The following is a 26,667-nucleotide window of genomic DNA, read 5'->3' on the forward strand; positions in this document are numbered from 1 at the left end:
ACTTGGTGAAGTGTGGAAGTGATCTGGAAATTATTTATGTACCTTTCAAAGAACTAGTTTACGAATAGTACACTCGCATACCTTCAAGGTAGTAGGCAGATGAAAATGAAAACAAGTGAAATGTACTAGAGAGTTCATGTCTTATTTAAGAGGGACACCCAGTTCTCAGGCCAGCTGATTAACGCCCTACACGAATACGGGTCTTTCTCCAGAGGCTTCAGCTTTCTCGAGAGAACACAGGAAATCTACATTTTTGCTTGCAGCTTCTTGATTTTTAAAAATATTGGCAATGAATTAAAACAAGTAAAAATAACTTCATATGGCCCAATCAAACCCAAACCTCAGTAGTTGTATCCAATTTAGGACCTCTGTTATAGGTGAGAATTACTAAGTTCTACAGCTGAAAAAAATTTTAAAGCAAGTATGCTAATTAGTTTGGAATTTCAAACCTAGGAGGACTTGAGAAAAATGTCAAGTCTAATTGAAAACAGTAGATAAGTTTAGTAGGCAAGTTTAATAGCCTTTAAATTCAGTAGGGCAAATTGAACTGATACCTATTAACATTTTAACTGGAAATAACTGAAGAAAGAACCTCTCAGTATTTATGGCTTAATAACTCAGGGTTCTGAGCAATGCTAATTTATAGTTATCTTGTAAGGAAATTGACTTATTGAGAGTTCTTTATTGTACTTGCAATTAATATGTAAAATTAAATCCAAGAGACCGCCACAATTCAGCTATGGTTTTGAATGGTTAATGTTCGCTGTACCTTAATCCCACACTGTCTTCCCAGTCATTGAATTTTACTGGAAGCAGTATCGATTCCTTGGATTTTATTCCCTGGCTCTTGGGGTGGGGTGGGGGGGAGGGTCATTGGGATGGAAAAAAATGGGATGGGGAGAAGGTGATGTGAAACAGGCACTCATGTGCTTTTCTCACATCGTCTATTAAAAGCTTACTAGTTAAAAAAAGTTACTAATTTTTCTTATAAGAACAATAGGTACTTTGATAGGTTAAACACAATGCCTTATACATAGTAGAGCTTAATGATATTTGTGGAATTGAACCCTGGTGGATTGACCCACATTTATCTATTAGTGTGAAGTACTTTAATCACATAATCTAATTCATACTCAGACTGTGAGGAATGGGAATTGAGAGGTCGGACCTAAGAATGAGGTGGACCCTAGGCACATAGAGGGCAAGGTGAGGGTCTTGGATGGGGGAGAGGGTGAGAGAGGAGGCGAGGGGAGGGAGTTTGGAAAAGGAGGATAAAATAGTTCAAGACTCTTTTGTCTACTGTGCAGTTTTACTAAGATCTCTGCCTTTTCGACTAAATTGATCATAACTCATACAAAGGCTACATAGAATATTGGTTTTTAATCAGGACTACTATACTTTAGGAGTTTGCAGACTTGATTTTTTTCTTTTTAGCCCAGTCTTCTCAGGTGAAGCTAGTCTACTATTTCTTCATTCAGTCCCTGACTTTCTGCTATAGGAAGTGAAACAGGAGATTATGTTTGAGGCGTTCCTGCTTGAGGATTTTAAAAACATTCAGCAGAATCTTGTATATTTGGAGATTATGTTAGTTGAGGGGGAGCCATCATTTTCCTCTCCCTGTGTTTCCACCGTGATTGGTAAAGTAGGAGGTTCTTTCTTATAAGGAACTTTCCCCCTTTCTCCTTACCCCTCTCAGATGCCTCCCCAAGGGAGGATTAAGTGAGGCCAGGGGAAGGAATTGAGTATGCTTTTGCTCAGTGACCTGGTTCTATTTTTGGAGCTCCCATTTCTTAGGCTATTCATCCTCTACTGCTCTGTGTGGTAGATTTCTTTTAGCAAGCGGGACCCTATGAGGGAAAAGCAACTGGAACATCTGCAGTTCCCAGTAAGTTTAATTTACAATTGAACTTAATAGGAAGCTTTTTTAGTCACTGGTTTCAGTTATATTTTTATCTTCATCTCTCTGAGTCATTTATTATTTTGTTTCTTTGTTGGTTATGAACCCACAGTAAGAGAGGAAGAGGTAGTTGTAGGTGATCATTAATGGAGGAAGAACTCAACAATTTTTTTTCTTGGGTAGAATGTTTATTAGGGTTCAAACTAATGTTGCATTTCCCCTACTATGTCTTGCTCTGATTTACTTGGGCATCCTTGAAACTGAGACGTACCTTGCTAAGCAGGTAGCAATTTAGAACTTTGAGGTATGCAATAAGAATTCAAAGAGATGCTCTCTGGGAGAGGATTAAGAGGTTGGTGAATGTAATTGCAGGCAGTGGGAATATAATGAGCTGAGTACAGTAGTCCCCCTGTTATCTATTGGGAATACGTTCCAAGACCCACAGTGGATGCCTGAAACCATGGGCAGTACTGAACTCCCTGGTCCACAAACACATTTTCTGTTCATGTCTTCTATCCACAAATTTAATGCCTTTTCAATCTTCACTAAGCACTTACCATGAGCTGTGGCTGTAATTTGCAGTGTGAGGTGCAATAGCAAAACTAACAAGAATTTCTTTTTCCTTCTTTCAATTTCACAGATAGATTCATTCTCATCATAGATCTTAGCAACCTAAGCATACAGTTTCTTTTTCCTTAATATTAAGTTGGTACAAAAGTAATTGTAGTTTTTACAATTTTAACCTTTAAACCACAATTACTTTTGCACCAACCTAATAAGTTGAGAATGTTCACCTTTTCACTTAAAGGAAGCATTTTTCGCCTTCTCTTTGGCATGTCCGAATTGCCAGCATCACTACGCTTGTACTTTGTGTCCACCATTAAGTAAAATAAGGGTGACCTGAACGCAAGCACTGTGATACCGCTGCAGTGATCCAGTAACCTAGAAGGCTACGGACTGACCGGTGGGCAGGTCGTGTGTACAGAGTGGGGATGCTGGACAGAAGGATGATTTACATCCCAGGCAGGATGAAGGAAGCCGGACAGTGATGGTGAGAGATTTCATCACGCTATTCAGAATGGTGTGCAGTTTAAAACTTAGGAATTGTTTATTTCTGGATTTTTCCATTTAATATGGGAGTTGATCTCGGGTAAATGAAACCAAGCAAGTGAAACCGTGGATAAGGGGGGGACTACTGTGCTTGAAATAGTAGGAACTTGAACATAAGAGAGGAAAGATTTTATGTCAAATATGTGATCTTGTGTCACAGTAGATTTCTGAAGATTAGTAAGATGCTAAAAGATATCTTTGCCGATAAAAGTATCTTCACCTTTAATAGTTTAATTACATTTTTCTGTTAAATAATGTAAGATATCTGATAACGTGGTATTTTTATCTTTGTAGTTGAAATGATCTATTAGTATTTATGGTCACAAACTGAAATTAACATTTAGTATTTGTTTTAGGGGTGAGAGTCTGTCATAGTGAATTACTGAAATACTACTTGATTGGAAACTAAATAACACTTTTCTAAGTTCATTTGAAATTGCTGTCATACTTTTTTGCTTGGAATACCTTATTTGGGATAATTTAGATCTGGGTTTAAAGCCAACTTTTAGCTTTATAATATAAAAGTTAACCTCAGTGAGCTTTTGTTTCCTCACATGAAAAATGGAGATAGAACACAATTGTCAGGAGTTTAAGAACGAAATGAACTAAAATATATACAAGTGCTGTGTAAATAGTAAAATGAAGTAACTTGTTATCACTTTGTTCTTGTTGATGCTTAGAACATAGCATTCTGGCCAGTGATCTTAAAACACATCCATCAGATAAATTTACATTTATATCTCTCTCTCATTTGGAGGGAGCAAGTTCAAATTATGGTATTTACAGCCTTGCCAATATGACTCTTCCACTGGAAATTAGAAAGGTTTTTCTTTTCTTTTTCTAGTCAACATTGAACAATAGGAAGGTCTTTTTCTTGCTTTTCATGTTGGCTTTCGTTGACTGATACCTAGTATTCTATGTAATTTGAAAGCCAGGTGGAATAGTAGAGAAAGGGGAAAGGAGAATAGATTGAAGAGAGAGATGGTGTGGCATTTCAAAAATCATTTATTGGGATGCTGTTAACTACTTCTAAAAAATAAAACTATTTTATTTTTATTAACTTGCAATATTTTCCTTAAAGATCTTTGACTGTCTTTTGTTAATAGCAGATGAATAGAAAATTATTTTGAGTTTTCTATTTGTAGATTACATTAAATGTCATCTTAAAAATAAATTTTAAAGCTTAGTTACCTGAGGAACAATCTCAGGTGCAAACTTGTGCGACAAAACATTTTTATAATTTTGAATAGAATAGAACAGAACAGAACAGAATAGAATACCGGGTCTTATATTAATTTTTGCTCCAAAAGGCGCATTAGAGCTGATTGTCCGGCTAGGTCTTATTTTTAGGGAAACAAGGTAGGTTGCTTGTACTTCTGAAGTGTATGACAAGCTTGTTCCTTGTGCTGTATGCAGAAAACAGTAGAATTTCCAATCTCTTTTTCATTTCTATATTTTGTGTATATGTAGTATATACATAGTACTGGTGTGACAATATATATGCATTATTTATATGCATATATATATATGCATATAAATAACTTTTCAAGTTAGTTGAACTCAAAACATTAAGAAAGGGAAAAAGTATCATTTAGGAAGAAAAGTGATATGACATCTTTGATTATCTTTTCTTCCCTGGTGAATGATATTATTTAACAGTAACCTTGAACACTTACTTATTTTGAAATTGTTTTACAATGAGTACTTTGAAAAATTACTTATAAAAGTAGAGTTTTGGGAATAATTTTTAAAAAGTATATATATATATAAAGATATATATACTTTCTGACTATAAAAGTAATGCATTGCATGTCATTTGGCAAAGATCAAAGAAGAAAATGGCATCATAAATCATAACTCAATGGTAATTGCTTCAAGTCACAAACATGCATGCACACCCAAAATTGAAATTATTCTGTATGACTTAAAATTATTATTTTAAGACATTAAAAGAAAATTTGAATAATATGACATAAATACCAGATTTAAAAATTAACATTTCCTCCCTTCTTTGTCTCTTTGATTTTCCTTCTTCCTCTTACCATAAATTCTTTGTTGAACATATTTCTTAGGATAAAATGTTGAAAGTAAGGGTTTTTGTTTTGTTTTTTTTTTTTTGGTCAAAGTGTCTGATACACTCCAAGTTTTACAATGGAGTAGCCATTTTCCTTGTACTTTAGCCATCACTGGCTATCATTAAACAAACTGACAAATCTTTGACAGTTTGATAGGTTAAACATCTCAGATTTAACTTGGATTTCTTATATTACTAGTGAGGCTGAATATTTCTTTTCCTCGTTTGGCCACTAGTCTTTTTGTAAATTGCTAGTTTATGAACTTTGATTATTTTTCCATCATAGTGTTCAGATTTTTTAATATGGAGTTATAAATATTCCTTATGCAGTGAAGATTTCAGTCCTTTGTATTTTAAAAATTTTTATAGTTTTTCATTTATCTTTTGTAGTTTGAATTTTTATGTAGTCTAAACAATGCTTTTTTTTTAACCGGGAAATATTGGAGGACAGTGTGTTTTTCCAGGACCCATCAGCTCCAAGTCAAGTCGTTATTTCTTTTCAATCTAGTTGTGGAGGGCGCAGTTCAGCTCCAAATCAAGTCGTTGTTTTCAATCTAGTGGAGTCGTTGTTTTCACTCTAGTTGTGGAGGGGGCACAGCTCACTGGCCCATGTGGGAATCGAACCAGCGACATTGGTGTTCTGAGCACTGTGCTCTAACCAACTGAGCCAATCCTCGGCCCCTAAACTAATGCTTCTTGAAAGCTGGTCTGCAGTCCTAATTCTGATCCCTGATGAAGTTTTCACTAGGCTTTGTTGGGAATGTTAGCATAAAGTGGCTGGCTGCACGTGCCTGTTTCTCATACTAACAGTTTTTGCCTGTTTTTCTTTGATCTGAGGCTTAGAAATTTCTTTTTCATTCTGAGAGTCAGATAAATATCCACTTAAATTTTGTTCTTGATGTGGAATTTGGGGAAGATAAAATATGAGATAGGAAAGGATCTTCTGCTCAAATAGTTAACCAATTCATTTTTTAGAACCTGTCTCTCTAACCTTGAATCTATCTGTTTGTCATCTCTCTTTATCTCTTAGTGATTTGAAATGCTCCCACTCCCACTTTTTATTTTCTGGGTTTAGCAATTTGATAGATTGTGTATTAAATTTGAGAGACAATATAGTAGGGTGGAAAAAACACTGAATTTGACTGTAGAGATACGTATCTGAGTCCTAGCTTATTTATTAGCTCTGTGGCTTGAGGCAAATAATATCCCTTTAAGCCAATTTCTCAATTTTTAAAAAGGGACCACCTTTTAAAGTGTCTTGTATAATAAAAGACACTGCTTGTGTCACTGAATATTTTGCTATGGTTCACTTAGTGCTGAGATATCTCTTACCTACCACACTGTGGTAACTTTCCCAAAGGAGGATAGCTTGACTTTATTCTTCAGGAGCCCATTCTGATACGTATCGGTCATTGCTTACTGTTCTAGATGGAGGTATTTAGTAAGAGGTGAAGGAATTTGAATGATTTGGCAACACTTTTTATTGCGACTAAACCTGCAGTTACGTATATAGTGTACGTCTACTGTTTCGTTTATTTAAACAAAACCCAAACCATAAAATGGTGCAATTTAGAACATGGCAGTAGTAGGACCTTTAGTTATTTATTTACTTAGAATATGTAAATTATTGTATGGTTCAAATATCGAAATTGTATAAAGACTACTCAGAATTGTTGCGTACATCTGTATTACTTCCACCCCATTTCCACCCTGCCCCTGTAGGTAGCCATTGCTATTAGTGTCTTATTTTTCCTTCTAGAGTTCTTTTTGCAAAAACAAACAGGTATGTGTATATTTGTATGTATGTATATATGTATGTATATGTTTATTTGGTTTATTCACAAAAGATAGAAAACTGTATACTGCTTGTTTTCCACCTGCTTTTTTTTCCTCTTTCACTTAAAAGTGTATCTTGGATATTAATCCATGTTAATACATGGGGATCTGCCTTATTTTTTTTAATAGATGCATGGTATGTCATTGTGTGAATGTACCATAGTTGATTCAATTAGCCTCTTTTGATGTAATTCAGATTGTTTTCAGTCTTTTGCTGTTAAAAATAATGCCACAGTGAATATATTTTGAATATTTTGTTTAGTATTTGTGGAGCTGTATCTTCTGGATGGATTCTTAGAAGTGGGACTGGTAAATGTTTGTAATTTTGTTTGATATTGCAAAATTCCTTTTCATAGGTATTACATCATTTTGTATTTTTCATTAGCAGTGTATGAGAATGTAGAGAATGTCTTTCTCCACAGTCTCACCAACAGTATATGGTCAGAATTGGAGGTGTTAATTTGCATTTCTCTTTGAGTAGGTTGAGCATGCTTTCACCTGTTTAAGGCTGTTTGCTTGATTTTTCTGAGAATTGCCCATGTCTTTTGGGCATTTTCAATTTTTCTTTGGGGGGGGTCTTTTTTCCCTCCTTTTAAAGAGCTCTTAATATAGTAAAAAATATTTGTTTTTGTTTTGTTTATTGTTTTTGCTGCTTTTTGCAAGGCAAAGGTGTTTATTTTTACATAGTCAAATAAGAAAGGCTTTCCCTTCTTCCAGGTTCTAAAGGAAATCACCCATGTTTCTCTCTAGTATTTGTATAATTTCAATTTTTACAATTGGATAACTGATCCATTTGGCGTTTACCCTAGTATATCTGTGAAGTATGGATTCAATTTTGTTTTCCCAAATGTTTACCCAATTGTTCCAATACCATTTATTAGTGTCTGTCCTTTCCTCAAGTGCTTTGAGAAATCATCTGTCAAACTTTCTTGTTTTAGGGATCTGTCTCTAGATCTTTTATTCTGTTCATCTGTCTATTCATGTACCAGTAGCACAGACTTTTAATTTTTAAAAGAAGCCTTAGTGATCTTTGAATATAAGAACATTTTTGTTTTATTAAAATGGAATACTAACCATAATACTAAGATACAAGATACATAGAATCTTTCTTTGGGAGCAAGTATTTTGTCTCAAGGCAAATTTTAGATTCCTTAAAATGAAGCATTTAGAGGAAAAATAACTTTATTGGTGGAGAAGGTTCTGATATTCTGCCTCTAACTAACTGTGCTAGCATATATAGTAGTTACCAGCCACATGTGGCTATTTAAATAAATTAAAATGGAAAATTAAAAATTCATTTCCTCAGTTGTGGTACGTTTTAATTGCTTAAGAGCCACATGTGACTAGTGCCTGCTTTTTGCACAGTGCAGACATAGAACATTTCCATTATCACAGAAAGTTCTATTAGGCAGCACGGCAGTCTAGAACTTGAGTCATACTTAGGGCCTTTTGTAGCCTACTGAGTTGATGGCAGATAAACGAGCAAAAATCTGAAAGGAATGGAAGGTAATGGGAATAATGAATGGGTCAAAATGGAACAGCATGGTAAAGGTTGTAAAAAATATATAAAACCTATTTCAAAAGCCCAACAGAGGGAAAAAAGAAAGCATTGCTTAAAGGTCTGACTTGGTTTAAAGAGTGCTAGTTCTTAGAAGTAGAATGTAATCTCGTTTGATTTAGGCACTTCATCAGCTTATTGGAGATTTACCTGTATTGAATTTTATGTCAAGGGATTTCCTTGTAGGAATTGAAGATAATTTGCTTCAACTAAGATGTTTCTGGTTTTGAAGGCAATACTATTTAGTCACAGAAGAAAAGGAAAAATAGAGACATATACACAGAAAACAAAACGTTAAGGTTTCTTAAAGAATATATAAATAATCGTGCCTTTTAATGAGTTTTAAAAATTTAACCACTGTAAACAGCATCTAGTGTTTTAAAGTGCTAATCAGATAATGTAGATACTTAGAAAATGCTTAAGATATGGAAAGATTTTCAAACATTTATTGAGCTAAGATGGGAAAAAATTAAGCGTTTCTTGAAGTATTAATGCCTTGAATAAGAAGTCAGCAAAATTTGAACAGAAATTTTATAAAAGTGATAAAATCGGTTAATTCAAAAGATTTAATCTCTAGGTCACCTCTGGAAGATCAAGGGCTGAATATGGATTGATTTTGGAAGTCTTACATTTTGGTGAATAAGATATAAGACATGGAGACCCTTTAATAAACTAAGTATCCGACTTTTAATGGAAATTCTATATGATTTTATTAAATCTATTTAAGTATCCCTAGCAGTTAGCAAAATGCCTGAAAATGTGCTAAGTACTCAATGAATAGACTTTGAATGAAAGCATAAGTCAGTTGACTTTGATATTATGGAACTAGTTACATAAAATTTAGTCAGATATAATCTAGTGTAAAAATATACTGAATAGACTTGATTAGCTTTATTTACTTCCTGTTTTCCTTTCTTTTTTTGTTCTTTTTCTTTTTTTCTCTTCTTTTTACTTGCCTTATTTTAACTGCTGCAAATCAGAAAAGGACAAGCCTTGAGAATTGAAAGGGCTTTTGTGAAATTTAGACAGGCAGTTTTGAGGAATATTTTTGGGAAGTTTGTGAATTGTGGACTTTTTGCTCATTTGAGGGTGAGATTTACATGATTGGTGCTCTTTACCGTAACTAAAATATAGGTATAATTATATAATACTATTCTTTTTTAAGACAAACAACTAAGTTAAAGACTGTCTATAGAAATCTTTATAATTTGTATTTCCACTAGTGGATTGTGTTAAATGTCTTTTAGTTTATTTCATCTTAATTAAAATATTTTGTAAAACCTTACATACAAGTTGTACTAAGCTGTGGGAACACAAATATGAATCATTTTTTCTTGCCCTCAAGGATGTTACAATTTAATGGGGGACATGTGGCAGAAACATATTCTATCAATGTGTAATTGTTATCAGAGATCGGGGTTCTTTTATCATCACAGGAAGGCATTACAGGATGTATGAATAAACAGTGCCACGCGGACAAAGGCAAGCAAGCCAAGGATTTATTTAAAAAAAAAAAAATTACACACACACACACACACACACACACACACACGGGGGTGGAGGGCGGTGCCAAAAAAATGTATACAAGTGGACACTTTGGTCAACGGTTGCTCAAGCAGTAGTTCGCCATAATCAGAAGTGTCTGGACGCTGATGGTAACCACTCTGAGCACCTCTTGTAATTGCAGAAGTCAAACGTGACTTGTATTCATCTTTTGTTATTGGTATATATTATAATTTTAATACAGTTTTCCTTTCTTAAAATGTGTGTACATTTTTTGGCACTGGGTGTGTGTATGTGTGTGTGTGTTCCCAAAATGCGGGAGTGGACAGGCCCAGGGGGAGTAGTGACTGTACCTCAGAACAGAGAAAATTTAGGATTATATTTAAATGAGGCAGGAAGTATTCAGGGGTGGTGTTAAAGGCCTTCCCAGGGATGGTCTCTTCTGTTGATGACCACTCCTTCCTATCAGGAGGGGGGATTTCCTTGTAGTAATTGTCATGGTGACACAGAGGGTGGGGATTTTTCCCTGCCTGCAGTGCTAATAGTGTTATGATCCATTAGTTAACTATATAGTTGCACCTTTTCTTAGGAATGATTCCATCTCCTTTCTTTGTTTTCCCTTACATCCTCCTTTCCTTCCTCCCCTTTCTCTCCCTGCGGCCCCATTCTTTCTGCCTACAGTAACGTGTTGGGGTTTAGGACATTCTACCCCAAAATATGGTGCCTTGGCGTATTGGATATTTTAAGGTGAAGGAATTTGAGAAATGGCATGTGCAGGAAGGACTTTCTGATCTGCGCCTGAAACAGATCCTAAAAGCCTCACGTGACAAGTGTCTTCCCTGTATTCAGGGGACAGGAAGGAGCATCCTGAGCTCCAAAGATGAAGGGACAGAGGAATCTGAACAACAGGCTTTGCTAATGAGGTTTCCTCTGTTTACTACACTTATCTCGTAGTCCCATCTGACCTTATCCTATCTGACCTTCTACGACTTGCTTCTGCTCGTCATTAAACCTAACATAAGAACACTCCGCTTCAATCATTTTTTTCAGGTCTTTATTTCCTTATGGAGGCTCCTTCGTTTCCTTATGAAGGTCATGTAAAACTTATATTAACTAAATTTGTATGCTTTCTCTTGTTAATCTGTCTTTTGTTACAGGGGTCTCAGTTGATAACTTAAACGGGTAGAGGAAAAAGAGATTTTTCCTCCCCTACACTAGGTGTTGACCGTATTTAAGCAATCAAGAACTGAAACGGCCTGCCTGGGACCCCCATGGTAGAGGCCTCGCTGTGTCCCCAGCCTCGCCATTACTTGACCTACCTCTATAGCTTAATAATAGGTAATCCCACTATGAAGACTTGTCCTGTCCTACCCAGTTCCCTGTTTTAAAAAATAACCCTGAAACTTATGATTAATACCCTTAGGCTTATTGATCACAACCTCAGTGGTCTACCAGGCTAATCCCATCACTGTTCCTGGGTTGCTGACTCTACCATAGAATCATGTAGCCACAGGGAAGGCTCCACGCAGACTCCCAGAACCATCACCTAGCCTTCTGAGGAACACCCAGATTTTCCCTTAAATACTCCAAGCCGGACTGTGACTGTTAAGGCAGTAAGAGGGGGTGTTAATCTGCTGCCTTCTCAGACCAGTGGTGCTTTGATAATAGACGCTTATTCTATGACCCAACTCCTGTGTCGGTCTATTGGCTGAGTGGCACGGGCAGCACAAGCCCTGGACTTGATTGGCCTCTGGTTTCAAAACTACATTTAAGCAGTAAAATTAAAGAAGGAAAAAAGTTTTTGTAACAAAACCACCTCCAAATACTTTATTGTAGACCCGCTCCCCATTATCATGAAAACAGCATTTGGCTCTTTGGTGACCATGTAAAAGTTTAAGATATTTTTGATGTTGAGTAGAATGGGAGAGGGTCAAGTGTACCCTGGAGAAATTAGAAAAACTCAAAATGAATAGAAATTCTATCCGTAATCATTCTTCCCCTGTCTCCTGTGTTGTGATTTTTTTTTTTTTTTTAACAACCAGGACATGGATGAAACCATATTCATTTTTTTATTCCAACCATCTAGCACATTTTAGGTGCTCAGTAAATGTTGAATGGCTATTTAGGAATTCTCATCTTCTGTGATCTCAGAAGTCGAATAGAAAGTGATGAATGAACTAATAAAACATTATGTAAAATTTACATTCAGTAGTCTACTAGAGAAAGTCTGTAATGTGCTCAGCACTGGGGTATTGTTTAGGGTGTCCTGTCTCATTTATGTTTTACAACAATTTGATTGACGTGATAGTAGTAATAGATAAAATAATGGTAATGAGAACTGTGTTATTTTCTTAATTTCACATTTAAGGAAATTGAGGTCTTGTAGGTTAAACAGCGTGTACAAAGTCATACAAACGGTTTTACCTAATTCCAAAACCTTTTTTCGTAGTCACTATTGTGGTAGAAGTAGAAAAGTTCTCACCACTTTTCATAATCGAAAGTTTATGTATGTCATTTATAGCAGTTGGAGGATAGCTTATTGATGAAGTATGCTAGGGGTGGTAATGGGGGCAATATGCTTTGGGGTTTTCGATCAAAAAGTGGTTTAATTGTCACGCTATATGTTTGATCCTTACAAATATTAAACATCTCTTCTGATATTTTTCTTTAAAAATTTCTTTTTAAATTTATGTGTAATAAAATTCTCTTTCTGGTGTATAGTTCTTTGGGTTTTGACAAAGGCATATGCTGCCACAATCTAGATACAGAATAGTTCCATGACCCCCCAAAATTACCTTTTGCTGTCTCTGTGTAGTACCCCCAGCCCCAGTCCCTGGCTGCTCTGTTCTCTTTCCCTACAGTTTTGTCTTTCTGAGAATGTTACAGAAATAGAATCATATGGTATGCAACCTTTGAGTCTGGCTTCTTTCACTTACAATGCTTTTGAGATTCTGTTTTGTTGTATCAGTAGTGATTCCAGTTACTTACATGTTGTGATCATTAGATGCTGTCCCACCTGTGTCTGCAGATCTATTTATTTTTCTTTAATCTTTCTTTCTAGTCTATGGATTGGGTAATTTTTGTTGATCTATTTTCAAGTTCCCTGATTTTTTTTGATTTTTTTTCTCCTGTTGTGCCCATCTCATAAATTTTTCATTTTAGTTATTTTCTTTTCAGTTAGAGCTGAATTACCATATTTTTGATAGTTTCACTTCTCTGTTGAGATTTCCTGTCTGCCACCGTTTTTTAACTTTGTTCTCTGAATATACTTTAATTGTTTGAATATATTTATAATGTGTGCTTTGAGTTTTTGTTAAACCCTACATCTAGACCCACATGGAGTCAGTGTCTATTGACTACCTTTTTACTGTCTTGTTTCTTTGCATCTCTCATAATTTTTGGTTGAAACTAAACATTGGAGTGTTATTGTGAGGATTTTTTATTTTTCCTAGTGAACCATTAGCTTGCCTGGACTCAAACTGCAACACTTTGTTTTCCCTGCAGTGTATATAGCAGCTGATAATCTATCTGCTTAATTCTTACTTCTTCTAGCTACTTGATTTTTAGCATCGTCTCCTGGGGAGTACGTGGGGGAGGGATCTCCTGCTCCTGTGTAATTTGGTGGTCAGCCAAAAATTTAGGCAGAGATTACACTCAGATTTTGGAGCTTATCCTCTCTATGGTTCCTCTACTTCTGGGAATTCCCTCCTATTTTCTAGCTTGTTGGCTAGTGGTGGTCTCTATCATCTGACACTTAAGCCAGTAAGGGCTTTAGCTTTCCGGTGCTTGGAGAATGAATTCAGTTAAAAAAGCATCAAACTCATAGATTTTATACTATCTTTCAAGGGCAAATTCCTGGGTAGTCTACCATCGAGTTACCTGGCATCCCCCAGGTATGTGTGTAATTTAGCTGAGCAAAGTTTATGCTCAGATTTTGGTTCTCACCTCTGTGCTTCTTTCAATCCTAGTATGTCTGCCTTAAATTTCCAGCTGCACTTCCAGCCTTGAAACTATTTTCTTAACCACTTTGAGCTGTTTGGCTGCCTGGTTTCCTTCACCGTATTTGTCGGGGATGGGGAGGGCACTCAACATAAAAACTTCAAACTGAACTCATGTTATGTCCACTTCCAGTTGTAGTTTTTCAAGAGCTAGTTTTTCTTTCACTACTGTAGGCTCTGGGACATTTTCTGGTGCTTTTAAAACAGTTGTGTGTGTTTACATTTTATTTAGATTTGTTTAGACAATTGTTATCTGCAAGGGACTTGCATGATCATTTCACTTGGCTGCATTTGCAAGAGGTTCCTTTTCACCCCTCTGGTTTTTTCTTTTAGAAGTTGTTTCCACCTGTTCTTTTTCATTCAGGGTTATCTGTGGTAGTATTCAGTCTCTCTAGGCTCTCCAGTTCCTGATGTAGCTAAAAAGGACTTTCAGTTCCTTATCAATTTAAGGATTTATCTTACACATAGAGTGAGTTAGCTACCAATCATGAGGAAATTATAAAAACTTTGTAGAACTTTTTGAAAGCTTTCTTTGTGGTTATATCTATATCATATTTTGTGCCTTTCAGGGTGGTACAGTCTCTTTTTTATTCTTAAGGTAGGAGGCTTATCAAATGATCCCTTATCAAATTCTGGCCCTTCAGAAATTCTTCATCCTGGTTCCTCTGGAGGCCTTCTGTATAGTTAGTACAGAATTAAATGTGTGAAATCAGGTGTTTGCTCTGTAGTTGGCCAGTCTCAAGGGATTCATTTGCTCTGTTGGGCTCCCCACCTCCTTTTGGTCTTTTCCACATAGGAAAGTTTGCCTAAGGACATTTGACTAGCTCGGGTGCTTTCTTGGCTACCTCTTGGTCAGTCTCTACCACTCACACTTGGCTTTCGATGCAGCTGAAGGCAGTCCTTGGCTGTTGGCCCTGGTATCACCATGTGATTCTGTTTTCTTCATTGTTTTCCCTCTGACTTTTACAAATAAAGGCGAAAAGCAAAAACAGTGTTTAACATTTGTTTTGCAGCGAGCCGTTATAGAGGCAGCATGCATCCCTAGCAGTGAGAATGGGACTGCCGTCCTCCTCCAGGAACTACACTCCGCATCTCAGCAGCAAGCTCCATAGCTTTGAACTAGGCCTGTGAGCATCTGTGCTTTGTTTATTTTGTGCATCTGTTAGCAAGATGTGCCCTAAGGTATCAGGAAAGCCTAAGAGAGCTCAAAAGGGTGTTATGCTCCGTGTAAAACCAGATGTAATTAAGCATATTTGGTATGATTTGGTAGGTTATTTTTGGGTCTGGGCATACTAAGAAAATTTTTCCATATAAATTAATGGTAACTACTTCGTCACTTTATGAAAGATTTTGTGGATGAAAAAGGGGCCACATACGAAACCTGACAAGCTCAGGGCAGGCCCGCATGGTGGGTCTAACAAACCTAGAGAACAAAAGTAACCACACAGGGTGGTCTGAATGTGAAAATTTGTAACTAAAAGCAGGTCATGGAGGGTAGTCATGTCCTAACCCTATAACTGATAAAGATCAGCCTTTACCTTTGAAACTGTCTATAGTAGTACCTCGGTTTTCAAACGTGTTGGTTGACAAACATTTCGGTTTACAAATGCCGTAAACCTGGAAGTAAATGCTTTGGTTTTTGAACACACCTCTGAAGTCAAACATGTCGTGTGGCTTCCACTGAGTGCAAGATCCTGAAGCCTAGCTGTCGGCTGTTTTTGAACATTTCAGAACTTGAATGGTCTTCCCAAACGCGTTACGTTCGAAAACTGAGGTACCACTGTATTGTTTTTGTGCATCAAAGATAGCATAGCATACCTTTGAAATGTCAGAGTAATTTTCTGTTCCAGACTCCTCGAAGGCACAATTGCCAGCCCGAGAGCACGAGACCACTGTGTTATTTTGCCGCCCACATACCAGCTCTGTGTACTGTTAACTATCCAGTAACTATTGGTGCTGTGCCCACCAATGTAAAAGAAGTGTGTATCTTTCCGTTTTGATTTTTATCCAATCTCAAAGATGTCTCCTCCACCTCCTTAATCTACCACCAGCGAATTTCATGTAACCCTCTTTATGTCTCTTCCATTGATTCTAATGTATAAAATAAGCTGCAAAACTGCCATTCTCAGGAGCATTTTCTCAATCCGTTGAGATTTTGCTTCCCACTACTTGTAGTCAGTGTGATTCAAATAAACTATTTCAAGACTTTTTCTTTGGCTGGAATTCTTTCCTGGATGGTTTCATAGGACCACTCAACTCTTGGATAGAGTGGCAATAAAAATGATGACAATTAAGAATGACGGTCCACACAAAAGTGACGAAAAATTGCAGGCACCAAAATTCAGAAAACGTTTCTTTATTTTACACGAGTGCATTAAGTATGTCCGTTACAACACCTGACGTATTCAATTATGAAGATCCATATTAGACACCACGTCTGTTCGTTATCAAGTGCGCACGTTATTTGTGTGTTGTGTCTGTACTCTGACTGGTCATTCGGCAATAAGTCTCGAGTTCATCCGTTTACATAGGCATTTACCTCTTGTCCAAAGGCGCACACTTGAGTATTTACAAATATTTAATTACAATTTATATTATTTTAAGTACTAATGTCAATAATAGTATTTATATTTAATTAAATATTAATATTATTTTATAATTCAGTACGTCTGCCATGTGTTTCAGTGGACGTACTAAATGCATCCGTCTGGCTGACGATCTTAACTGGGGTTTATTTGGGGGGTTATTTCTCAGAGAATGGTTAAAGTAGAAGAGCTCATTAGACTTTTCAAAATAGTATATAATGTGTGACTTGCCTTTTATCTATTTGTAGTTACGGATATAGCTTATTGATAACATTTAAAATACACTAGCATGTGTCGGCAAACACAGGCATATTTTTTCTAGGTATCTCAGACTTTAATTTCACTTGTTTTTGTGCTTGTATCCCTGACTATTGAGAGTGAGGAGTGGTGAGAAATCTTTCACATGGTGATAACCTAGTTTTATTGACAAGTGAAATGTAAATATGATTTTCCAGTTGACTTGATCTATCTGAACATTCTTTACTTTCTTGTGGCTGGCTATAAAATACATGCTTGTTAATTCCAGTAAGATGGACTAGGCAGACTTTGTATTATTTCCTTGCTGCTGAGATATGTGCCACCCACTGTAAAATTGTGGAAAATGTGAATGTATTTTTTAGTCACTGCATCCCAAGGTTTACGATCATTCTTCCCTCAGTGGTTATTTGTAGCTATCTTATTCACAGGGGTGTGTCTTTTGGTTAAGTTAGGAGATAAAATGCTCTGGTAAAGAAATGTTAATGCCTGAAATAGCGTTATAGGAAGACCTATAAAGTAAGGAGAAAATGCCCAAAATCTTATCCTACAGATCCTGCTAAGCCTCTCTGCATCTTTTTCCCCCTCATCAATTTTTTCTCTACTATTCTTTTTACCTTTTGTCTCTCTTGCTCTGTGACCACTTTTTTCTGTTTGATTTTCTCCTTTGTCTCTAGTTTGTTCTTTCTTATCCTTCTCTTCCCATCTGCCTCATCTCTTCATTACAGATAACTAGCTATAATAATAGCAAACTGAAAATTTAGAAGTTTCCTTTTTAGTAAATATGTTTTTGTAATACTCAAATGAGATTGACTTTTTTTGTTTTCAAAATAATTTTATAGTTTCCCCCCCCTTCTTTGCCTCCCCCCTACTCCAGTTCAAGCCCATGCTGGTATGAGCATTCCGCCCCCACCCCCCCCACCCCCCCCCCCCCCCCCCCCCGCATTGGTCACCAGTGGTTGGTGGTCACAGCAGCTCATGCAGCTCTCGCTGGCTTGCAGGCAGACGTTCGGTGTTAGGAGCATGGCGCATGGCGCTCCTACCACCTGAGCCACTGGGCAGGCCCAATTTTATTGTTTTTATGTTCGTCTAATATGTGATTGATTTTCAATCATTCAGTGATCCTTAAGGAAATAGGTTTCCTTTTCCAGGAACATTCAACAAATAAACTGTGGCATTTGCTTAGGAATTTTACTTAGCCATTATGCAATTCCCCCCTCCCTTTTTTATTATTTTTATTTCACTCATTGGTCTACCTATTTATTTACGTATTTATTACATTAAAATATTCGTTATAAGATATTCAATTGTTTTTGGAAAGAAAGTACTAAGTAACTATGAGGGGAAAAGTACAAAATAGCAAAACAGTTTCTCTGAAACGAATGTTTACTGAGTTCTGAAATAGACTTGCCGTTTTAATGAGTTTATCTTTTGCATTTTTGTGTGTGTGTGTGAAATTGTACTGGAATACCTTATAAAACTCAGTAAGGTATACTGTTTTTCAATTCTGTGTTTGCTTTGACTTTTATACACAACTCTCCCTCACTTCCATCAAATCCAGCTTGAAAAAGTTTATAGAAAGTATCTAGGACTGTGTGTCAGGAAACCTGGGTTCCAGTCCAACTAAATACAACTTTGTTCAAATTGTTTAACTTCATTTGGTTTTTCTTTTGGTGTTTGCAGTCTGTTCAAGTCCAATCTAACTTGCTGTTTCCCAACAAAATACTCCAGTCTGAGCATTTTTCAAGATCAAGACTTTATTTTGTATCAGAAGTTCTCGTTGTTATTTATGATCCTGCCATTTATAAGCCTGTTATCTCTGGCAATGTTACTAAACTTCTAAGACTGTTTTTTATTCTGTACATGGGGGTTATAATGCCTACCTTGTAAGATAATTGTGAAGATTAAATTGGAGAGTGAATATACTTTAAAGTGCTCAGGCTGAGTATTCTGTAAAGCAATCGAGTTTTCTTATAATTTCGTATGGTTATAGAAATAAGTCACAAGCTTCACATACGAAAAGGCATAAAATATCTGAATCATATTGATAAAATATTTTTGAGGTAATTGCACTGTAAGAAAACATCAGGATGTTTACGTACTTTTATTTTTGAGCAAATACTTAATTACTACTATTCAAGGTCTTTAACTTGGTTAAAGAAACAACAACATTGTTATTCTTACTGGATGCTTTGTTAAACATCTTAAACTCTTAATAATTAAGAAACGTATTTAAAGTGGAATTTTTGTCTGAAAGAATCATCCTGTGGAATTGTTTTTGCCCTTTTTGATACTATTTTAATGTTTGGAAACATGAGGTACCCAGACGGCAGTTAAGTTTACTTACTAAATATAAATAGCACGTTATTAAACTGTTGCATCGGGGTAGAAAATTTAATAGAAGAATCAAATGAAAGGTACCTAAAAAGACTTCTTGTGTTCATTTTACTCTAATTTGTGGCATTTTGTGTGTCTAGTATTTTATAATCCTGTCCATCACTTTGAAAACAATGACACAATAAAATCAGAAAGTATGTAATATTCTGTGACTATTTTATTCTGCATGGAATAGACTTAAAGGTCCACACTACTCTTTTATGTAGGTTATGGGTGCTACATGTGCTTTCAGAGCTCTAGTGTGAGGAAGCTTGAAGTGGGATGGCAGGACGGCCTCATCCTTATGACAGTAACTCCAGCGATCCAGAGAATTGGGATCGGAAATTGCATAGTAGACCTCGTAAACTTTATAAACATTCAAGGTAGGTAGAAAATACGTGTTTCACATATCAAAGCTCTGGTAAAATTGATTTTTATAAAGAACCAAACTGCATTTGGTTGTGGCAAGTCCTGTCAGAGGATGGGGGCTGGTTTACAAAATAATATGAATGTTTGCATTTTTCCTTGAATAACTTTTAGAGAAACATTTCTTTCTTTTTAATTTTCTTGTGTTTATGTGAATGTTTGTTTCTGTTTCTAAATAATGTTAAAAACTCCTTAGTTAACCCTATGAATAAATGTAATAATTTAATTGGGAACTCTGGCAAAACAGGTTCATTTTTTGTATTTAAAACTCTCTGATAAAAATTTATTTAGTTTTCTAAATACATTGTGTATAGATTATACATGATATCATGTATAAATGTCAGTCTTTGCCTCCATACATTTTTAACCATCCTAATGGGAAAATCAGTCTTTCTGCAGTGACTCCGCTGGTTCATTTCACGTTTGATGCATTAAATGAAATTCATTTCAAAAGTTTCAGCCCATTTATATATTACTTTTAAAGCTTTTAAAGCTTTTGTGCTATATGACTTAATAAGGAACAGCTTATTTAGAACACTTTATGATCTGATATTTTAAAGCTGTTAATTGACAGGTCATAAACCTCATATATTACAGACATGTAAGCATGTTTTCATAGAGTATTATGGTTTATGAATATTTGCTTAAGGGATATTATTGAACATTTAACTTGAAAGTAAAATTCTACTGATAACTTATACTAATTTTCTTGAAAAAAATTGAAAATTGTGATATTGAAACCCTTTTTTGTAATTTTAAAGAAATGATTCAGGTACTTTTAAATTGTATGCTATAGCTAGAAAATATGAGTGACTAAGTACTGTTTAGTATTTAAATCTCCTGACGTCTTTTCTGCCTTTATTGTGGACTTTTAATGTGGTGAGGCCTAAAATGAAAATGTTAAGTTGACTTTATTAGTTTATAATTACACACCAGTGGTATGAATGTTTTTTGGTATTTTGAAGAAAATATCATGAAATCCTTAGAGTTTATTTTAACCTCATTTGTGTAATCTCTGCCTAGGGGAAAACAGCTTACTTCTAGGGACCTTTTGTCCTATGTACTTAGGGACATATTTAGGATACTTTAAAAATATACAGTTTCACTTTTTAAAAGATACATATTTTTAATCGATAGTAAATTAATTGAGAGGTTTTAAAAACTAATAATCAGCAAATATTGTTGAGAACTGGCGCTCGGTTCAGGAAAGAGTCAGGAAAGAAGTTTGTCCGGGTACCATCACCGGATGCTTTTATATCCACATAGGGAACAATTAGAGGACAGTAGGACATAAACAGTGTAGTGAGTTGTAGAAAAGTAAGAGTTCAAAGAAGGAATCAGGGTTCGCTTGAGTAGGTGAAAATGAGATTTGAGCTCATCCTTGGATGATTAGGTGGATGGAGGACATTTCTGCCAGGGACCTTGTAGAGATTATCTTGAGTGGATTTGAAGGTGGAGCTCTGTGACTAGTATTACTTGTCTCCATTTTACAGATGAAAACAGTGAAGTCAATAAACTTGCCCAAGGCCATCCAGCTTGTAAATGGCAGATTTATAAACAAGTTTCTTATTCTTTTTATTTTTAAACTTTTAAATAACTTACTATGGTACATTTTAAGTACATAGAGAGAGAACAGGTATAAGGAACCCCTGTGTATCCATCACCCAGCTTCAACTTACTAACTTATGGCTGATTTTATTTCACCTATGCTTCTGCCTACTCATCCTTTGTGTGTGTGTGTGTGTGTGTGTGTGTGTATTTTATGTATTTTATTTAGGGATATTTGGGTAAAAGAAAACCAGACTAAACACTGGCTTCAGTTAAGGGTTTATCTTTCTTGTGCATAAGAAGTCCATAGGTAGTCAATGCCTGATGTAGATTTAGTGCCTTAAGGATGTTGGGGTCAAAAAATCTCTGGTTTTCTTGGCTTTTCCTCATGATCACAAGATGGTTTACTGTAGCTTCTGCCATTATGTCCACCTTCCAGACAGGGAGGAAGAGGAAGGTAGAACAGGACAGTGGGAAAAGGGTTTGATTTATATAAGGACATTATGTTTCTCAGTAATTCCCACAAGGCATCTGTTCACAAATCATTGGCTGGAACTATGTCATATGCTCATCTCTGACAAAAGGGGCTGAGAACTACTGGTAGGCACATTACCGCCTCACACAGAATTGGGAATTTAAATTTACAAAAAGTAAATGTCTCAGTCTGTTAAGGTATACTGTTATAATAGTATACCATCGTCTCGGTGGCTTATAAACAACAGAAATTGATTTCACATGGTTGTGGAGGCTGGGAAGTCCAAGATCAAGGTGCTGGCAAGTATCTGTCTGGTAAGGGCTCCCCTCTGGTTCAGACAGCCCTCTTTTTGCTGTGTGCTCACACGGCTATGGAGCTCTCGGGGGTCTCTTATAAAGGCACTAATCCGGTTCAGGAGGCCTCTGCCCTCATGAACTAATTACCTCATCTCTGAGTATCATCACATTAGGGGAATACATTTCAACATACAAATTTTGGGGGGGACACAAACATTCAGTCTTTTAGCAGTACAGAAATAATAATTATTGATTGATTCAATTTTTGTAGATAATCTAAAAAGTTGCCTTGTTTAAATTTATTCGTTCTATTCACATTTTAGAATAGCCTGCTTTTTTCTTGTCTTTTTCCTTTGATTTTTTCCCCCCTACCTTTCCTTACTGGTAAGGATAAAAATAAATTTTTCGAATTATAACAGTAACAATAATAGTTACTGTTTTATGTGTGCTTACCATCTAGGTTTGAGAGCTTGGTGGGCATTGCCTTATGGTTTCTCTTTTATCTAAGAAAACCTTAAGGTACTTTCTTTTCTGAACTTTATTTTGAATGTAGATATGATATGTATAACACTTATATAAAAGACAAGACTAGACGGAAGCTAATCCGGACCTGGATGGACTTCAGGATGCCTGTGATCCCTCTGCTAGTGCATACAAAGAAATGAGATGCTTAAAAAGTTACTGGACTTTGTTTCTCTCTGAGTCGTTTTATAGTTAATTCCTGCATAGAGGGATTTGGTTGCTTGCTGAGAGGTTAAAGATTATTTTAGTTGAAGTATGTTTGGCTTGAATTGTGACAACTTTCTTTAAATTATAAATTAGAGTTTTTGCTATTTTAAAAGGAAAAAAGCACTTTTTCTGTATAATTAATGTTAAAATGCCTAGATTGATAATATGCTAAAAGCTCTTGAATGTATGAATTAGAGCGAACCTGACTATTTAAAAGGCAGATCTGCAGTCTGCTCAGGTTACTAAAGATAAATGCATCATACATTCAGTATGAGACTTTGCCGCAAGGTTTCATTTCCACACGGAAGTACGCATGCTCGTTTCTTCTGAGACTGCATGAAGATTGAGCTTTACAGTTTCCTTTTTAAGTCATTTGTACCTCCAGTAGCAATTTAGAAATGGAAGTTTCATGGCTTTAAAGAGTAGTTCTTGAGTAGATTCTTAAAGTACAAATAATACTTTCTCTTTGGTTTTAAAGAGAAGCTTTACTGCCCAGAATGGATACACAATAAAGTATTGAAAGGAAGAAAGAAAACTCCATCCTAGTTTTCTAAAATCTGGCAAGCTGGCAGAGCTAGAATTAGCTTTACAGATGGCATTTGGCAAGATATCTCATATCACTAAGCTCTCATCTCCTGAGTTTTCTTTAGCCTGTCTATCAATCACAATAGCCAATCACTGCACAGAGATGGGGAAATGGGATGACCACAGCTCGCACGATGCTGTTTGGTTAGAAACGTCAGTGCTGCACAACCCACGGCTGAGTCAGTGTCTGTGAGAAAATGAACTGAATTAATATATACAGGGGGGTGTATCTCTGAACATTTAAAGCCTTAATAACCACAATAGCGTTATTACACAGTAGAGGGAAGAAAGCCAAAGGATGTCTGGACAGGTGAGGTAGGGGGAGACTGGGATTTTCTGATTATTCAGACGAAGCCTGAAGATGATGGAAATATCAGATGTGCTAAAGTTTCCTAGTAATGCCCAAGGATGCTGACCTGGCTTTCAGTGCTGCATTGTCTGAAAAAGCAGAGTCCCTTTATACTCTGATTTCAAAATTTTTTTCTTGTTTTTGTGTATCTACCTTGGCATATACTAAAGTAAGGTGTGTATTCATTTATTACATGATATTGCTGGGTTATAATTCTATTCATGTATGAATATGAGAGAGATTGAGAGATGTTTGGCCTTTGTTTCATTATCCTCATTTGCATTTCTGGCTGTAAAAGATCATGTGTCTTGATTGTTTAATGGCAAGTAATTTTAAAATAAATGTGTATTTGTGTTGTTTCATGGGTTTGATGCTTTGTTTTTTATTTCATTTAAAGTGTTAAAATCTTCTGTGTAACTGAGAGTGCATTATGTTTGGTATTGTTTTTTATGAATCAAAAAATAAGGAAATATTAATTTTGAAATAATTTTTTTGATATATTTGAAAAAATTTGATATAAATAAAATAATTGAAATAATTTCCTAAAGAAAGTGAATGTATTTTTACTTTTGGATGAATTAGAATTAGTTGAGCCACTTTATATATAATAGTATTTTACAGAACCAAATGTATTTGAATGGTAAAGTTTTAATTGGTTAAATGACTTTTTTTCTAGTCTTTTAGAACCTAGACTTTGAATAGATGATCTAGATATTGCCATAGAAATTAAGAATAACCAGATAAGTTTTTGGATTATTGCAAATTGACTTTCAACGAGACAAAATTTCTAAATAAAGATAATTGTTCTTGCTATGAGAATTTAAATATTAACAGGTGACATTGCTTACTTTATCAGGAAATTTTAGCACAATTTAAAACATTTCAACTTTTTTTTTTTTGTCTTCATTATCCCTATCCTACTGATGGTTCATTTTGTAGGGATATTGGGAGATACACATTTTAAAATTATTCTATTTTTAATGTATGTAAGTAGTTCATAACAACCTTTTCGAAGTTCTTGTGATTTCCCCCACTTAATTCTAAATGTTTTTCTAAGCTTTTTTTAGTAATAGAGTTATAAAAGAAATCTCATGCTAGATAGACCTTTTTTCTTGTACTTTATAGAATATTTTCCTCTGGTTCTACTGATTCTTTTAAAATAATACGTGTATTATAAAAGTGATACATTAATTTGGTAAATACAGCAAAGCACATAGAAGAAAATAAAAATATCCTATGATCAAAGAAAAATACTTTAACTATTTTTGCATGTAACTGATTTTTGTGTACATATATATATATAAAAATATAAAATCACACATATGCACTTAAAAATGATTTAGGGATATTACTGTATGTACTGTTATATAACCCATACCTTTAAAAACAAAACAAAAAAACACAAAAACTTAAGCATAAACATTCCCCCCTATGTCATGCAATAATCTTCTATAGCATAATTCTTAAGATCTGCATAGTGTTTCTTTTTTTTTTTTTTTACAATTTTTAAGATCTGCATAGTATATATTTCATAATTTCACCAATTTGAGTTTTTCTGATTCTTGATCAGAGAAAAGATCAGTATGACTCCACAGTAGAAATTTTTCCAAAAAGGAAAATTATTTTAAGGAGTTAGATAAAAATGTAATTTTGACATTTTTTTGGACAGAAAAAGATCCTTAGTGTTATTACACAATGAACTGTTCAAAGATATGCACACTATGCATTTTAAAACAATGCAGATAGCTAATATTGCCATAATAAAGTGTAGAAAACAAATCTTTAAAAAAATCAGGAAAATAAGAGGTGAAATGAACTAAGACTTCAAAATAATGCTTAGGCTAACCAAAAAGGGTTTCTTATATTACATTTAAACAGGTAATCAAGGAAACTGTGATAATAGTGATGCAATAAGGGAAGAAAAAAATTCCTCAACTCTTATTTAGGAGCTTTTTTGTCAAACAGAAAGAATAAATTACCACCACTGATAATAGTAATAACAAAGCAGACATTCCTAGGAAGGATATACAAACCAATGTGGGTATGGTTGGTTTGTATCTGCATCTGTTAAGTGAGTTGTCTTCTGCCTGTTGAAACATATTATAGTTATAACAGGAACTGCCTGCAAAATCTTAAAATTATTGGTATTATTTGTGGTCTTAGAAGGTTTTAGGGGAATACTAGAAGTGCAAAAAGATAGGGGATTCTAGACCTGATTTAGAAAAGGGTAGATTTTAGAACAAAAAAGTGAAAAGGATTGTTTATGACTAACATGAAGAAAAACAGGTTAAAAATGAACCAGAATGGGTTTGCTAAAAATAGTCACATCAACTGATTTTTCTCTGATGCAGTAGGTAGACTAGTAGCAATGTAATGTATTTGGACTTAAGCTTAGTTTTTGGTAAAATCTTTTTTTATATCCTTGGGTATAAGATGAAGGAAAATTGAGTTAGCCACTAGTTGAGTGTATCAATTAATCAACACAATTTTGATTTTGAACGACCCTATCCAAAGATAATTGCTCATGGAAAGTGGCTTTGTTCTTTGCTTTGTCTTATGCTCATCTGGAGAAGGCAAATTACCAAATTTATAGGTGACAATAAAGGAAGAAGGATAGTAAATAATATACTAAGTGGTCCAAAATGATCTCTGAATCTGGATTGTTGGACTAAATTTATTGTTTTAAATTAAACTTAAGTATTTTATTCCCTTGAAGCTAACATTGTTTGAAGAATTTAATAAAAAGTTCAAGAAAATTAAAAACTGTTTTAAAGGGAAAGAGATTGGATAGCGTATTTTTGTAGTATTGAAGATTAATCCTGAAATTCAGCAGCATCTTTGGAATAAGCTATAAACTTAGCAAAACAATTACTTTGTTATAAAATAGGGAAATAAAAATGAAAACAAAATACATTATTTTTACACATTTAAAATACCATATCTAAGAAATGTACATACCTGCTGCTACTCCAAGGTGGTTTTTAAAATATAAACCCCCGGGACAATTTCACCTTTTGGTTCACGGATCAGTCTGTGTTTCTTCCCATTCTGCAATAACTTCTGGCAA

General features: G+C 35.2%; 1 protein-coding gene across 11 annotated transcripts in view; it reads left to right on the forward strand.

Annotated features, from left to right (window-relative positions):
• The window catches only part of BTBD10 (BTB domain containing 10), a 64,255-nt gene that overhangs the window by 1,723 nt on the left and 35,865 nt on the right, over positions 1 to 26,667 (forward strand). For 3 of the 11 annotated variants that reach the window (XM_033119391.1, XM_033119384.1, XM_033119383.1), the window contains exon 2: positions 19,420 to 19,575. The exons of 4 other annotated variants lie outside the window; for them this stretch is intronic. In XM_033119391.1, the coding sequence (XP_032975282.1) occupies positions 19,475 to 19,575 (101 nt within the window). In that variant the 5' untranslated portion in view covers positions 19,420 to 19,474. Of the gene's footprint in view, positions 1 to 2,929; positions 2,949 to 19,419; positions 19,576 to 23,381; positions 23,775 to 26,667 lie in introns of those variants that run through there. 4 more of the 11 variants (XM_033119385.1, XM_033119388.1, XM_033119382.1 and 1 more) reach the window with 4 other exon arrangements.

Source organism: Rhinolophus ferrumequinum, chromosome 11 (assembly GCF_004115265.2).
Source record: "Rhinolophus ferrumequinum isolate MPI-CBG mRhiFer1 chromosome 11, mRhiFer1_v1.p, whole genome shotgun sequence".
Classification (NCBI taxonomy): Eukaryota; Metazoa; Chordata; class Mammalia; order Chiroptera; family Rhinolophidae; genus Rhinolophus; species Rhinolophus ferrumequinum.